Below are 16,238 nucleotides of genomic sequence, written 5' to 3'. Positions count from 1 at the left end.
TTCATAAAGGCATAAATCTTCACAAAATTGTCTGAAGATTTGATTTACGTCATTGCTTCTGCTCTGGCTTAAGTCATGTAGGTAGTGAACAGTGACGTAAATGAAGCCTTCAGATGATTACAAAGAATTATGTCCCCATTACTAGTACAGAACAAATGGATTCCTAACCAAAATATCGCTCCACTGAGTAATGTGTACCAAGAATAAACTGGAGAGATCATTAGAAGTAGAAATAAAAGAAGCAATTGTTCTGAATTTTTAAAAAACTTATGCAAGATTTGGGGATGAGGCAGACGTCATTCTAATTAAGAGGAGGAAAAGCAACACTAGAACTTAGAATGTATGCTGGATTTATAGCTGGAATGTCAAAATTAGGGCTTCTATTTTACTTGGGACAGTGAATAGAGCGGTGGATTGAGAGTCCATAAAACCTGAGTTCTAGCCCCAGATACCTCCACTTATTAGCAGCACAGAGATACGTGTTCAAATGCTTTGCACACATCTTCTGTCTCTCCACGAAAAGACAAAGGTAAACAGAGGTAGGCAAGCCACTTCAACTCTCACAGTCTTAGAAATTACTCCTATTTTACATATGAGAAAACTATTACACACCTCACAGAGGAAAGTGTTTCATAAACTTATAAGATGCTTGATAATGTGACTATTTTGTTTAAGAGGTAGAAGAAATAATAGATTTGAATGAAGAGTACAAGGTGGCAAAAAAGAAATACTCTCTTCCAATCCAACATCTCCAAACAGAACCACATGAAAGATATGTCTCTAACACATGTGATCTTGAAATATCTTATGCCCCAGATTGTTGTAAATTGAAGACTTAAGTAGATTGCTCAATAATATTCCCCTCTAAATTTCTAAGTTATAAGCAATCAACTGAATTCTGAGTAACAAATACTTAAGACTGAATGCACATGCATAGAGCTTACTATTGTGATCAAACTGAACACAAAATTACTCTGACTCATATTTGGTTACCAAATCCAAAACTAGGGTGAGGTGACTAGAACTTTGTCCCAGGGTGACAAATTTTGAGGGTGGTAACATTTTCAGTCTAATAATTAGTTTATTTGGTGGCCCAAAGACACAATGGATAAAGAGTAAAAAGGTAGCCATCTAAAGAGAACAATATGTATGCACAGGGAAATATATCGCTTCAGACTTTTTACAAAGACATGTATAATATATGGAAGCAACAACATGTAACAGCAGATGTATGTAAAAATGTAGCAGCATCCTGTCAGAATGATGCCAGGAGTGCTAAAGCTCAGAAAGAGATCAATGTGTTGAAGAAATCTAAGTATAACTTTAAAAATGGCTTAAAGGCTATATTGGGATAAAGAGGAGGATTGACAAAGGGTGACTACATCTTTGAATGGCTAAGATTATAACAGATGAGAGAGAGAAGACAACGGTACTAAAGTGTTATTTTGCTTTTTTTTCTCTGTTAAAGAGAGTGGTCTTTGAACTGGAAAGGACAGAATAAAAATGCATAACAGGGAACTAATACTCCAGATAAGTAGGGAGATCATAAGAGAAAACCTAACTGCTTTTAATGAGTTTAATCAACAAGCTCAGATGAATGACATCCCAGGGCAGTGGAAGAACTGGCAGGTGTGATTGCTGAGCTACTGTGAATGATCTTCAAAAGACAGAGGAAAACAGGAGAGGTTCCCTAGGATTTGAGAAGGGCAAATGTCCCAATGTGGGGGAAAAGGGGGGTGGTAGGGAAGGAATAGAGTATGCAATTATAAGCCAATAAAATTAATTTCAATCCCTGACAAAATACTAGATTGTACTATTAAAGGAATGCCTAGTGAAAAGGAAGTGGTATTCCCAGAGCCAGGGTGGCCTCATCAAGGACAGGTCGTGCCAGACTAGCCTCATTTACTTTTTTGACAGGTTTACTAGCTTGGGAGACCAAGTAGAATGCTACAGGTATGGCTTACCAAAATTATAACAAAACATTTGACAACATCTTTCATGCTATAAGAGTTGACTTGCCCCAGGGAATTTTAGGACACAGCATCCTACTATTCATTTTCTAAGCACTTTGAAACTTTTTCTTCCACATGTAGGGTGAACAGACTTTGGTTGTGTTTTTTTTTTTTTCTCATGGTTCCCATCAATTCTATCCAAACAACCAGATCGTTCTTGTTAAATGAGAATCAAATCTAGAACATATTTGTGTTTTATCTAGTTCTTTGCTTTTTGGGGGTGTAACGATTGGAATGACGCCACCTGCTGGAGACTTACTGTAGAAGAGTTCGGCCCATGAAGCGAAGGTCTTTAAGGGCAAGACCAGGAGTCTTTTCTTTGGCGTCAGGAAGTGACGTGGGCTAGTGGGAGGAGGAAGGAAGAGACTGGCGCTCGGTCTCACTCTCTTGCCTTTGGACTCTGGTGGAGAGCGGAGCTAGAAATGTGCTCTCCCGTTAATAGATAGGAATCTAGGCCTTTCTCTCTCTTTACCAAATTCTTATTCTCCTTAATAAATGCTTAAAAGTCTAACTCTTGCTAAAGCTTATAATTTATTGGCGACCATTCATTAGATATTTTAGACAGAGTAGCTAGAATTTTAGCCCTTAACAGGGGGGTGTGGGGGAGGAAGGCAATTGGGGTTAAGTGACTTGCCCAGGGTCACATAGCTAGTAAATGTCAAGTGTCTGAAGCCAAATTTGAACTCAAGTCCTCCTGAGTCCAGGGCACTACCTAACTGTCCCTGGTTCTTAGCTTTTAAAAACAAAGTTTTATTGGTGCCTTTTATTTTTATACCAAAGCTTTATTCATATAGACTAACCCAGCTGCCCAGTGAGCTTTTCCTTATAAATAAGAAAAAAATCAGTAAAATCAGTCAACACGGTCCAAGTAACCTTTGCAATATTCTGTACCCATTGTACCCCACCTCTCCCAAAAGAAGGCCAGACGTTCTCCTCTTTTTCTCCAAGCACAAGATTGATCATCACAACTACATAAGATTCAGCACTATTTACACAATTGGAATCATTGAATATATTATTTTACTGGGTTTGCCCACTTCACTTTGCATACAAGAAGAAAATGGTTTGAATTAGTCATTTTCTTCATTTCTTTTTCAGATTTAATTATTGAGGGGGCAGCTAGGTGGTGCAGTGGATAAAGCATCAGCCCTGGATTCAGGAGGACCTGAGTTCAAATCTGCTTCAGACACTTGATACTTAATAGCTTTGTGACTTTGGGCAAGTCACTAACCCTCATTGCCCTGCAAAAACAATTAAATTAAATTGAGATTTAATTATTGAGGGGCAGCTAGGTGGTGCAGTGGATAAAGCACCGGCCCTGGATTCAGGAGGACCTGAGTTCAAATCTGGCCTCAGACACTTGACACTTACTAGCTGTGTGACCCTAGGCAAGTCACTTAACCCCCATTGCCCCGCAAAAAAAAAAAAACACAAAAAACCACACACATTTAATTATTAATTATTAAGGGGCAGCTAATTTTTGTTACATTTTAAGTTTTCCTTTCCCACCCCATACTAGAAAAAAACCAACATTTGACACTTTTTTGTTTTTGTTTTTGTTTTTATTTTGTTTTGGGGGGCATAGCAATGAGGATTAAGTTACTTGGCCAGGGTCACACAGCTAGTAAGTGTCAAGTGTCTGAGGTCAAATTTGAACTCAGGTCCTCCTGAATCCAGGGCCAGTGCTTTATCCACTATGCCACCTAGCTGCCCCCAATCATTTGACACTTAAAAAAAAAAGTAAAATCATACTATGCATACTTCTATTGAGCAGTTCTTTCTCTGGAGGTAGATAAGATCTTCCTGCATAGGCACTTTAGAGTTGATTTCAGTATTTATAGTACTGAATATAACGTGGTTGTTCACAATTATTCTTTGAACAATATTGCTGTCACTGTATACAAGATTCTCTGGTTCTGCTCACTTCACTTTTCATTATTTCATGCAAGTCTTTCCATGTTTTTCTAAAATCAATCAACTTGGGAATTTCTAAATCAATCAGCACAGTGGATAAAGCACTGGCCCTGAATTCAGGAGGACCTGAGTTCAAATCTGCCTTCAGATGCTTGACACTTATTAGCTGTATTACCCTGGGTAAGCCACTTAACCCTCGTTACCACACCAAAAACAAAAAAGAGTAATTCTATATTAGGGGGCAGCTATGTGGCACAGTAGATAAAGCACTGACCCTGAATTCAGGAGGACCTGAGTTCAAATCCATCTTCAGACACTTGACACTTACTAGCTGTGTGACTCTAGGCAGGTCACTTAACCTTCATTGCCCCTGGGGTGGAGCCAAGATGGTGAAGGAAAGACATTAAAAGCATAGAGCTCCTGACACAATTACCCCCCCCCCAAAAAAAACAGCCATAAAACAACCCCTGGAGCAGCAAAACCCATGAAAAAGATGGGCTGAGATTAATTTCCAGTCAAACACAGCTTAGAAGGGGCCGTGCTGGGCTGTAAGTAGAGTCCTACCTCGCAATCAGTCCCCAGGCAGGCTGTGCCAGAGAAACTTACCCCCAAGGCTCCAAATCAGGTGCAGCAACAGTGTCTTCTGGAACTAAGCTTATGGTCAGGTGAGAAGGCTGAATAGCTGACCAGGGGGTGGAAAATACAAAGGTATCTGTGGGACCTAAGGAGGAATTCTGCTATCCCACCCAAGTGGGGAACCAGGAAGAAATCTTGAGCAGAAGGAGGCCCAGGTGTGGGAGGGGCACAGGCTCATCAGAACTCAGAACCACAGCACACAAAGTTTTGCTGTTAATTAGCAAGTTGGCTTGAGGTTATCTTTGGATCAGAGAACAGGCCAGATGAGAGAAAAACCTGCCCTTCCTCAAACTGAAACACCTTTGAAGCTTGGGACAATGTAGCTCTGAAGTAGGGCCCCACTGTAAGAGGGAGTTAAGCTGGACAAGTCACTTAACCCCAATTGCCTCACCAAAGGGAAAAAAAAGATAAATTCTACTTTTTGGGGCAGCTAGGTGGCACAGTGGATAAAGCACTGGCCTTGGATTCAGGAAGGACCTGAGTTCAAATCCAGCCTCAGACACTTGACACTTAACTAGCTGTGTGACCCTGGGCAAGTCACTTAACCCTCATTGCCCTGCAAAAAAAAAAAAAGGCGTTAAAAGTCAATTAAAATAGGGCAAGATGAGCAAGCAAAGAAAGTTGAGAACTATAGAAAGTTTCTTCAGTGCCAAGGAAGATCGAGGTGCACCCTCAGAAGAGGATAGCAACCTCAGGGACCCTACATCCAAAGCTTCCAAGAAAAATATGAATTGGTCTCAGGCCATGAAAGTGCTCAAAATGGACCTTGAAGAGAAAGTAGGAGAGATAGAAGGAAGATTTAGTGAGGTAGAGGAAAGAATCGAAAGAGAAATGAGAATGATGCAGGAGAGTCATGAGAAAAAAGTCAACAGCTTGAAAAGCCAAATGGAAAAGGAGATACAAAAGCTCTCAGAAAAAAATAATTACTTAAGAATTAGGATTGAACAAATGGAAGCTAGTGACCTTATGAGAAACCAAGACACAGTAAAGCAAATCCAAATGAATTTTTAAATAGAGGGCAATATGAAATATCTCCTTGGAAAAACAGCTGACCTGGAAAATAGATCCAGGAGAGATAATTTGAAAATCACTGGACTACCTGAAAACCATGATCAAAATAAGAGCTTAGACACCATCTTCCAAGAAATTGTCAGGGAAAATTATCCTGATATTCTAGAAGCAGAAGGTAAAATAGAAATTGAAAGAATCCACCGATCACCTCCTGAAAGAGATCCCAAAAGGAAAACCTCCAGGAATATTATAGCCAAATTTCAGAGCTCCCAGATCAAGAAGAAAATATTTCAAGAAGCTAGAAAAAAGGAATTCAAATACTGCAGAGCTACAGTAAGGGTAAAACAAGATCTAGCAGCATCTACATTAAAGAACCGAAGGCCATGGAATATGATATTCCAGAGGGCAAAGGAACTGGGACTATATCCAAAAATCACCTACCCAGCAAAACTGTGTATAATCTTTCCAGGGGGAAAATGAGACTTCAATGAAAAAAGAGGACTTTCAGGCATTTGTGATGAAAAGACTTGAACTGAATAGAAAATTTGACTTTCAAATACAAGACCCTAGAGAAGCATAAAAAGGTAAACGGGAAAAAGAAATCATGAGGGATATTAAAAGATTAAAATGTTTGCATTCCTACATGGGAAGATAATACTAACTCATAAGAACTATCTCAGTACTAGGGCAGCTGAAAGGAATACACTTACACAAAAGGCATAGGTCTGAACTAAATATGAAGGGATGACATCTGTAAAGCATTTATTTTTTGTTTATCTTTGTTTTTGTGGGGTAGGCAGGGTGGGGTGGCTTATGTCTAGGGCCAAGTTTGGGCTTGGATCCTCCTGGGTCCAGGGCTGGTGCTTTGTCCATTGTGCCACCTAGCTAACACCTGATGACATCTTTAAAATAAAGTTGAGGAGTGAGAGGAATGAACTGGAAGAAAGGAAAAGGGAGAGGTGGAATGTGGAAAAGTAGCTCACATACAAGAAAATGCTTATGGAGGGGAGGGGATGAGGGGGGAGTAGGGGAGTGTGTGAACCTTACTATCATCAGAGTTGGCTCAAAGAGGGAATTACATACATACTCAAGTGGGCATAGTAATATATTTTCCTCTGAGGGAAAGTGGGAGGAGAAAGAGATGGGGGGGGCGGGAGAGAAAGGAAAAGCAGATTGGGGGAGGGAACAGTAAAAAGCAAAACACTTTTGGGGAAGGTGAAGATGTTCTACATAACTGCACATGTATGACTTATATTGAATTGCTTGATTTCATAGGGAGGGTTGAGGGGGGAGGGAGGAAGAAAATTTAGAACATAGAATTATCTCAAAGAACTTAATCTCATCAGAGTGGGCCCAAGGAGGAAATAACATACACACCCAATTGGGAGGAATAGTAGGAGGGAAAGAGGATAAGGAGGGAAGGGTGAAAGAAAGGAGGGAAGATCAGGGAAGAGGACAGTCAGAAGCAAAATACTTTTGAGAAGGAATATAGGGTAGAAGAAGATAGAAAATAAAATAAATATCATGGGAAGAGAATAGGATGGAGGAAATTGTTATGATCATTGATTATTATGGCAAAACATATGGTACCTACTTTGCTGGGCTATTGTGAAGAAAATTCTTTGTCAAGTTTAAGGTACTATATAAAAGTTATGATGAACAGGATGCTATCAGAAAAACCTGAAAAGACCTACATGAACTGAAGCAGAGTGAAATGTACTGTATATGAAAGAATAACAATAGTGTAAGATGGTCTTCTGGGAAGGATGTGGTTATTTTAAGCAATGCAATGACCCAATATAACTCTGAAGGACTTGTGAAAATTGCAATCCTTCTACAGAGAAAGAATTGATGATATCTGAAAACAGATTGAAGCATAATTTTTTTGATAGTTCTTTAATCTTCAGTTCTGTTTTTGTCTGTTTTCTCTCACAACCCGGGTAATATGGAAATGTTTTCCATGACTACTTATGTATAACTTATATTGAATTGCTTGAGTTTTTCAGGGTTGAGGGTTGGGGAGGGAGGGAGGAAGAGAATTTGAAACACAAAGTTTTTAAAAATTGATGTCAAAATTTGTTTTTACATAAAATTTGGAAAATAAAATTCTAAACAGAAAAAAACCCTTTCATTGCCATGCCTCCCTGCAAAAAGCAATCAGTTCATCATTTCTTACAGCATAGTAGTATTCCATCACAATCATTATACCACAACTTGTTTAGTCATTCCCCAATTGATGGGTACCCAATCAATCTCTATTTCTTTGCATCACAATGAGAGATGCTATAAATATTTTAGAACATATAGGGGGTTTTATTTAATTTTTTAATCTTTAATTATTCTCAATTACATGTAAAGATATTTTTTCGAGTTCAAAACTTTTCTCCCACCCTCCATTCCTCCCCCCCCTCCTGAGGCTAGCAAGCAATTTGATATAGGTTATATATTACTATTATGTTAAACATATTTCCACATTAATCAGAACAAAAGCAAAAAATGCAAGAAAGAACAAACAAGAACAATAACAAAAAAGCAACCACAAAAGTGAAAATAGTATGCTTTAGTCTGAATTCAGATTCAATAGTTCTTTTTCTGATTGTGGAGAGCATTTTCCACCATAAGTCTTTTGGCATTATCTTGGATCATTGTATTGCTAAGAAGAGTTAAGTCTATCACAGTTGATCATCACAAAATGTTGTTGATACTGTGTACAATGTTTTCTTGATTCTGCTCATTTCACTCAGCATCAATTAATGTAAGTCTTTCCAGGTTTTTTTTAAGTCCATCTGCTTATCATTTCTTACAGTACAATAGTATTCCATTACATTCATATCCACAGCTTGTTTAGCCATTCCCCAATTGATGGGCATCCCCTCAGTTTCCAATTCTTTGCTACTACAAAAAGAGCAGCTATGAATATTTTTGTATATGTGGGTGCAATAGTATGATCCCATCATACTCAACCCAATGCCAGGCCTTGTATCTATGTATGCTCTCTCAAACTACCCAAGTGATGACAACATTCTTAAGAGTTACAGATAACATTTTCTCATATAAAAAGTAAAGATTTTTGACCTCATCAAGTCTTTTATGATTGGTCTTCAGTGTTTACCTTCTTATGTTTCTCTGGAGGCTAGTAGGTCAAATTTTCCATTCAGTTCTGGTCTTTTCTTCACAAATACCTGAAAGTCCTTTCTTTCATTAAATATCCTTTTCTTTTTTTCCATGCAGGATAATATACCACTTTTCTGGATAATTTATTCTTGGTTGCAAGCCCAGCTCCTTTGCTCTGTAGAATATATTCTTTTAATGTAGAAACTGCTAGATCTTGTGTTACTTTGACTGTAGCTCCACAGTATTTAAATTTTTTTCTAGTTGCTTGTAAAATTTTCTCCTTTGCCTGGGAGCTTTGAAACTTAGGTATGATATTCTTGTAAATTTTCATCTAGGGATCAGATAGGGATCAGCATATTTTTTCTATTTCTATTTTACCTTCTCATTCTAAGATGTCACAGCAATTTTTCTTAATAATCTGTTGAAGTATAGTGTCTAAACACTTTTTTACTGTAATTTTTAGGTAATTCAATAATTCTTACATTGCCTCTCCTTGATTGGTTCTCCAGGTCAGTTGTTTTTCTAATGAGATGTTTCACATTCTTTTCTATTTTTTCATTCTTTTGATTTTGTTTTACAATTGCTTGGTGTCTTATGAGGTCATTAGCTCTCCTTTGCCCAAGCCTAATTTTTAAGGAGTTATTTTCTTCAATAAGTTTTTGATCTCCTTTTCCAATTGGTTGCCTTTCTTTTCATAATATTCTTGATTTTATTGCATCACTCTTATTCTTCATAATTTTTCCTCATTCTCTTTTATTTGATTTTTAATAGTTGCAATCAATTTATTAAAAAAAGATGATTGCTTAGGTATCTGCAATGGTGACTTCAACTTCTGCACCTGGTTCAATGCTGATAGAAGTGATCTGCTTCACAATTTCAGAAGGACTGTGCAAGTCAATGGGACGTTTGTGGATTCTCATCTGGAATCGATCCCAAGTCTTAGAACCTTCACCACAAGGAGTTTTCTAGTTGTAATTCGAAAGGTCTTGGTGGGCATTCGAACAGGTCCCTTCACTTTCAAGTTCTTTTCTTTAGCTCCTCTAATCAGGTCAGCACACACCTTCTCGAGTGACTTCATGTTGCGGCTGGTGAGGGTGATCCGGATCCAGTGAATGGCCACTTGGGGCTCCACAAGCATCTTACCAGTGTCCTTGCATGCCGTGGCAGTGGAGCAGCTTCCTGACTGACTTATTCCTTGGTGAGAGTGAACAGCGGTGAGGCAGGAGGAGGAGAGGCAGGAACTGCCGACTCCAAGTGTCTGCAGCGATGGTACCTTCACCAAAGAGCTTTTATTTGATTTTTAAAGTCCTTTTTAAACTCTTCCAAAAAACTCCCTTAGCAAGGAATTCAATTAAACAAGAATTTATTCTGCACCTTCTATATGCCAGGCATCTGGCACAGTGACTGGCACTTAGTAGGTGCTTAATAAATGTTTGTTGATTGATTCATTCATACTGGGTGCTACAGATTCAAAGACAAAACCCAAAACTGTTCCTGTCCTCTTGGAGCTGCTTTATGCTAGCCACTATGACTTGTCTCTTCTTCCTCTGACCCTTACTGGAACCTGGCAGCTCCTATGGATTCCCATCACCATTACTGAGAGGTTATACCAACAGAAAAGAAAAACATTTCACAAATGTCAATATTCAATTATGCAAAAAAATTAAGAAGTATATGCTTAGTGGGATCCTTTGTAATATCATAAAAAGTATCTAGCTAAAACCAAAAGCAACCAAAAAAAAAACCCAACAAACATCCTGTGCAATGGGCATAGAGTAGAAGCCTCTCCACTCTCCCTACTATTGTTACAAAAATGCTAGCAGTAGCAATAAGACAAGAGAAAGGAATTAAAGGTATACAGATAGGCAAAGAGGAAATAAAACTGTATTTGCTGCTGCTTAGAAAACCCTAGGAAAACAACAAAGATACTGACTGAGACAACTAATAGCTTCAGCAAAGTTACAGGCTAAAAAATAAATAGCAATCTAAAAGGCATTTCTAGAAAGGGAATTCTTATTAAAAAGAACTACAGGGGCAGCTAGATGGCGCAGTGGATAGAGCACCGGCCCTGGAGTCAGGAGTACCTGAGTTCAAATCCGGCCTCAGACGCTTAATACTTACTAGCTGTGTGACCCTGGGCAAGTCACTTAACCCCAATTGCCTCACTAAAAAACAAAACAAAACAAAAACAAAACAAAAAAAAAACATTAAAAAGAACTACAGGGGCAGGTAGGTGGCACAGTGGATGGAGCACCGGCCCTGGAGTCAGGGGTACCTGAGTTCAAATCCAGCCTCAGACACTTGACACTCTTACTAGCTGTGTGACCCTGGGCAAGTCACTTAACCCCAGTTGCCTCACCAAAAAAATAAATAAATAAATACAAAATGCATAAAATATTTGGAGGTCAACCTACCAAAACACTCTTCCCTGGAGTTCAAGGGAGCTCTTTTCTCCTTAAAGGATCAAACTCCCTTCTCTTTGGAAAAAGTCAAAGAGTTACTTATTTTCCAAATGCTAATTAGTCCTCCTAAAAGTCACATTCTTCTGGCCACCAACCTTCTGATGCAGGTCAGGATTTCCCTCTGCTTTGTCAGGTCCTTTTCTTACCTTTTTTTTTACATTGAATTCCATTTTTTTTAAAGAAACATATCATACTCCCTGATACCCTGGATAATAGAGAAGTGTTCCTTAAATCCCTTTCTTTACCTTCTATTTTAGGAATAGGAACAGTATAGAACAATCACTTGGCAGAAACAACACCAATAAACATTATACACTTTATGTAGGTGCCTGTAAAATTCTCCTTGGTTTTCATACTTGCTGGAAGTCTAATTCTTAGTCATTTATTATTTTTGTTCATAGGTTTTCAAGAAAACTATTCTATGTGAGTATTGAGTATCCAGAATGCTAACACTAGCATAGGTAAGATAGAAGCAAGACTGCTTAGAAATAACATGGAAATAGTTTCCCAGGTCAAATCATATCATTAAATTTCTACCATCAAATGTTGCTCTTTGGGGGACTGCTAGGGATGATTCTATCTTGGAGTAGATTGTTTTAAAGTTAGCTCTTTTAGTTCAATTAGAAGGCAATGAAATGATGTGCCTCTGGTCAGGTTCATTCTCTATTGAACGATGGAGGATCAGTTGGGCTTTCTAAGGCTCTAGGGGAGGCTTCAGGATCTATTTTGGACAGATGAATTGAAGGTCTCAGAGGTCTGCTTTATCCCTAAGGGAATGGTTTACAGGGTCAGAAGTGGGAGTTTTGTACTGGGCTCTAAAACAGAACACCAGATGTAGGAAATGGGATTTAATTGAAGCAGATAAAAGGAAAAAAAAGGGAAGCTAAAGATAAAAACAACAAACTTTGCCACCAGCCAGTGCTGCTTGATTTCAACTATTCAGGGATTAATGGAATTCATATACAAAGGGGTCCTAGATGATCCTGAACCTCCACCTCCAGTTTAGCAGGAATTTGCTCCCTAACCTACAAGTAGTGAGCTAACACTGGATTTCTAAATTTTATCTTGTAGATTGTCCACCTTTCAAAAATACTGTGTAACAGGGCTTTGGCATATACCTAGATCACCTACAATAAAAATACCCAGGGAAGTGTCGCTGGACTCTGGCTGCCAAGGTCCCACGCTTCTCCTAGGGTCGTGAGTCCATGTCGAGGAGGGATCTTGGAGGCCATCGGGTGCAGATGAAGAAACTGAGGCCCTTGGAGACTGAGTGACTTGCCCAGCAATGCGCAGAATTTGAACCCAGGTCTTCCGTCCAGAGAGCCAGCCCTTTGATGGACCAAGGAAGCCGGGAGCCACCGAGGTGTGAAGGACTGTGATGGATCCAGTTAGGGCCCAACAGCTGGCAGCTGAGCTGGAGGTGGAGATAATGGCTGACATGTACAACAGGATGACCAGTGCATGCCACTGGAAGTATGTCCTTCCCCATTACAAGGAAGCTGAACTTTCCAAGGGTGAATCTGTGTGTCTGGATTCATTTGTCTCCAAGTACTTGGACGTTCATGAGCGAATGGGTAAAAAACGGATGGAGCTGTCCATGCAGGATGAAGTGCTGATGAAGAGGGTGCAGCAGGGCTCAGGGTCAGTGTGAAGGCCCCAGAGACAGTGAGCACCCAACCCCGGGACTGCAGCGCTAACCCTTTTGCACTTATCAATAAAGATATTGATGACTCTACAAAAAAAAATACTCATATGGGGAACACCAGAGACTTGCTTCTGGGATAAGACATTCTATATTCCCCTACCACATAGGAGAGGGAGCAACTTTTTTTCACTGGCTTCTTAGCTGTAACTGGTTATATCTTTAAATCTATTTGAAAGAGGGACAGTTTTATTCTCTTTTTGATGGTGTCCAAAAGTAAAGATTTCATTCACTCAAGGCAACCAAGTTGAGTGGAAGAATGGCTACTTTTCACCTTCCCATTAGACCCTGCAAAGTCAGTGGAAACAGGCTGCTACCACCCACATGGTAGGGAAACCCAGAATGTCTTCTCCCAGAAGAAGGTCCCTAGCATTCTCCACAAAAATGCCTCCATCTTTGGTGATCTTGGCATGCTGCAAAACCCTGTAACAAGTGAAGTATAATATAAGGGAGCCTGACAGGGTTGGATGTAGGTGGGAAGTTGAAATAAAAGTCCTGATATTGGGTTGAATTGGTAGTTACAAATGTAACTAGGAATTTATTTACCTGGGCCAAAAAAAAAAAGATAAAAATTAAGAGACGTGAACAGTGACAGTATGAAGGACAACATAATTGTGGGTGCAGTTCTGACAGGAGTGGGAGGGGCTATTCCACAGAGTCTGGCCCAGAATCAATGTGTTACACACAGCAGATTGGGGTAATTTCCAATTCTGAGACTTACTAGTCAGATAGATGGGTGACCAACAGTTACTTATTTGTACAACCGAGGTCTATATGCTATAGGTGAGTGGTGTCAAATCATATAGAAAGGATCCCTGTGGTCCACATATTGACTTAGAAAACCACAAATTCACATTATCTATGTATTGTATATTGATTAACTTAAACATTCCCCAATTATATTTTAATCTGGTTTGGGCTATGGGCTAATTCTGATCTTTGGGTTTCACACCTCTATTGTAGGTGACTTTTGTCATAGCAAACCTCAAAAGCAACTTGATTGCCTTTTATCCTTTTTTATTTTCCCTGCTGTGCTATAGGGGAAATGCTAATAAGCAGGGGAAAAGGCTGAAATTTAAGAAGAAATAGGAAGAAATAAAATCATAAAGACCTAGATAATTAGGTCAGCAATCAAAAGTCCCAGTAGACTGAAAAGTAGCAACATTTCATACTCATCTGGTTGATAGTCATTGTCTATATCTGAAGCTGCTCTTAGGAGAGAGGGGTAATGGAAGTGGGTGATAAAGAGGGAGAGAAAGGTGAAGAAGAGAGAATGGATATAAGGGGAAGAAAAAAGTGGGAAAGAAACAAGGAAATGGGAAAAGGATCAATAATGAGAAAAGGAAAGGGAGGAAGAAGTTGAGAGGGAAAGGAAAGGGAAAAGACAGGAGAAAAAAGAAGCAAAAAAGTGGAAGAAGAACATGGAGAGAGGGAAATAGCCAGTTTCTTCCCTTCCAACATCCCCATTAGGTGAAATAGACTGAGGATCTGTGGTCTTCCAGGTGGTATTCCAACTGTTTCAGACAGTTAGCTTCCCAATGATATGCTGAGTAGGCTGTGTGGTCCATGGGACTGTGGCCCAGCTCTCAGCCAGGTGCTAGAGGAATCTGTCAACACTTCTCCAGTATCCTGTATATTGATGCTGCTCCTCCCTCATCCTCCACTTCCTCCTTTTCAGTCCAGAGCTCTAACTACTTGAGTGGGAACCAAGCTTTGTTCCAGAGTGAGGGTCTCCAGGCATTGTCTTCCCCCAAGAAGCTATGCTTCTTCCCTGAAGTAAATGCCATCTCTGTGTTATCCTTGGAATCTCCCACTGGCCCAACCCACTGCAAAGCACAGTTGCCCCACGATTGTTTATTCCACGGTTCTATCATCTCAAAGCTTACTTTACAATCTAGCCAGTACCACAAGACATGTATATAAATATAATGTGAAATAGAATACAGTGAGTACATGAGAAAAGTACAAAGAACATACTAGGAGGCTCCAGAGGAGGGAAGGGATGCAGTTTTGTTTGGGGGTTTAAGTTATCAACATGTAAAACTAGAAAGGATTGTTGTAGAAAACAGTAGCCCCACCTTTTTTATCTTACATGTAAGGAAACTGAGGCCCAAAGGAGCAGAAACAACTTTTTTTAAATCATAAAGGAAGCAAGTGACTAATCTCAGACTATCGTAGCTTTTTCATTTGTGCTCTCCCTAATTATATTCTTTTTTGAAAAATATAAATATTTTGTTGGGCTCGCTTCCCAACTCCCACCCAAAGGCTTCTCTAACGAAGAAGTGGGATTAAGGACAGCAAATCAAAGCATTGGCCAAGCTCAACATATGCCTTTCTCCACTTCTTGTCTACCACTTCTCAGCCAGGAATGAAGAAGCAAGTCCTCAGAAGTCATGAAGAGTCACTGCACCCTAATTAGATCCTTAGCCCCTGAAGCACAGGATCTTACACATAAGAGGCATCCAATAAAAATTTTGTCTTGGTACCCATGGAAGGGATGCAGGCATAGTTCCTCCCCAGACAGCTTCTTAAAGTGCTTGGGTGAAGGAAAGGGATGGGAAAGGGGGTTGGGGTGGGGCAGGATACTGCAGGTAGGGGTGAAGTGGGCAGAAAGAACATTTGCAAAGCTTTTCCTGGGGTTCCTGAATTTCAATTGACACCAATGAACAGAAGCTTTATCTGCAATGATCAAATCCCCATCTGTTCCCGGTACCTAATTCTAACAAAACCAAGTAGATAATAGAGGTGACCGAGGGTTAATTGCCAAATTTCAGTAAACTGTGCGCACTCCTGGCATCTTAGCCCCTTTAGTCAACAGGCTGTCTGCTCCTATAGCAAAGCCCTCAGTCACACTGAGGCAGTCAGGGGGAGGCTTCTCCCCACTATTCCTCTTGAGTCCCTAACTGGTGCTGAGCAGCTCATCCCTTCATCTGCCTTGCTCCAGATGGGAAAAGACTTAACAGCAGCAGCTAGGTGGACTGCTTCTGCTGAGCCGTCTTGCCGCCTGCCCTTACCTCCATCACGTCTGTGGCCCTCTGGAGTAGCGGCCTGTCTCCTTCACACTACATTTGTAACGAGCCTATTTCTCCTGCATGCCTAATGACAACCGTGCCTTGGGTAATAAATTCTCCAGTCTCCTACAATGCCTGAGAGGGCAGCCTCTTCAGCTGCTGAAATAATTAACCTTTAAACTGAGAGCTCTCATGGATGGACACAGCTTTCACAGCTCCCTTCTTATGATGATGATAGAAGAATCTCACAAAAGCAATATGGAGATCCACAGCGGACCCCCTCGTCCTCACCCGACACACATACAGATCGGCTTTGCAAATGGCCAAAGCTAGAGTATAGAACAATCTATGCTGGTTGGTATATTAAGCTAACTCC

The 16,238-nt window shown here is 40.0% G+C and overlaps 2 protein-coding genes across 2 annotated transcripts; one reads left to right on the top strand and one right to left on the bottom strand.

The window, feature by feature from the left end:
• Positions 1 to 9,490: 9,490 nt before the first annotated feature.
• On the bottom strand, positions 9,491 to 12,381 carry LOC122732006 (40S ribosomal protein S20-like). Its single transcript, XM_043972218.1, is given in 3 exon segments — positions 9,491 to 9,654; positions 9,657 to 9,960; positions 12,292 to 12,381. Coding segments are annotated over 3 exon segments (558 nt in total).
• A 146-nt stretch (positions 12,382 to 12,527) lies between these two features.
• Positions 12,528 to 12,800, top strand: LOC122730635 (mitochondrial import inner membrane translocase subunit Tim10-like). The gene has a single exon (XM_043969827.1). The coding sequence runs from the start codon at positions 12,528 to 12,530 to the stop codon at positions 12,798 to 12,800; it is 273 nt and encodes a 90-aa protein (XP_043825762.1).
• The last annotated feature ends 3,438 nt before the right edge of the window (positions 12,801 to 16,238 follow it).

The sequence above is a fragment of the Dromiciops gliroides genome, chromosome 6 (assembly GCF_019393635.1).
Source record: "Dromiciops gliroides isolate mDroGli1 chromosome 6, mDroGli1.pri, whole genome shotgun sequence".
NCBI classification, from domain to species: domain Eukaryota; kingdom Metazoa; phylum Chordata; class Mammalia; order Microbiotheria; family Microbiotheriidae; genus Dromiciops; species Dromiciops gliroides.
The sequence above is the reverse complement of the archived record's forward strand: the minus strand, read 5'-3'. Positions and strand labels throughout refer to the sequence as shown.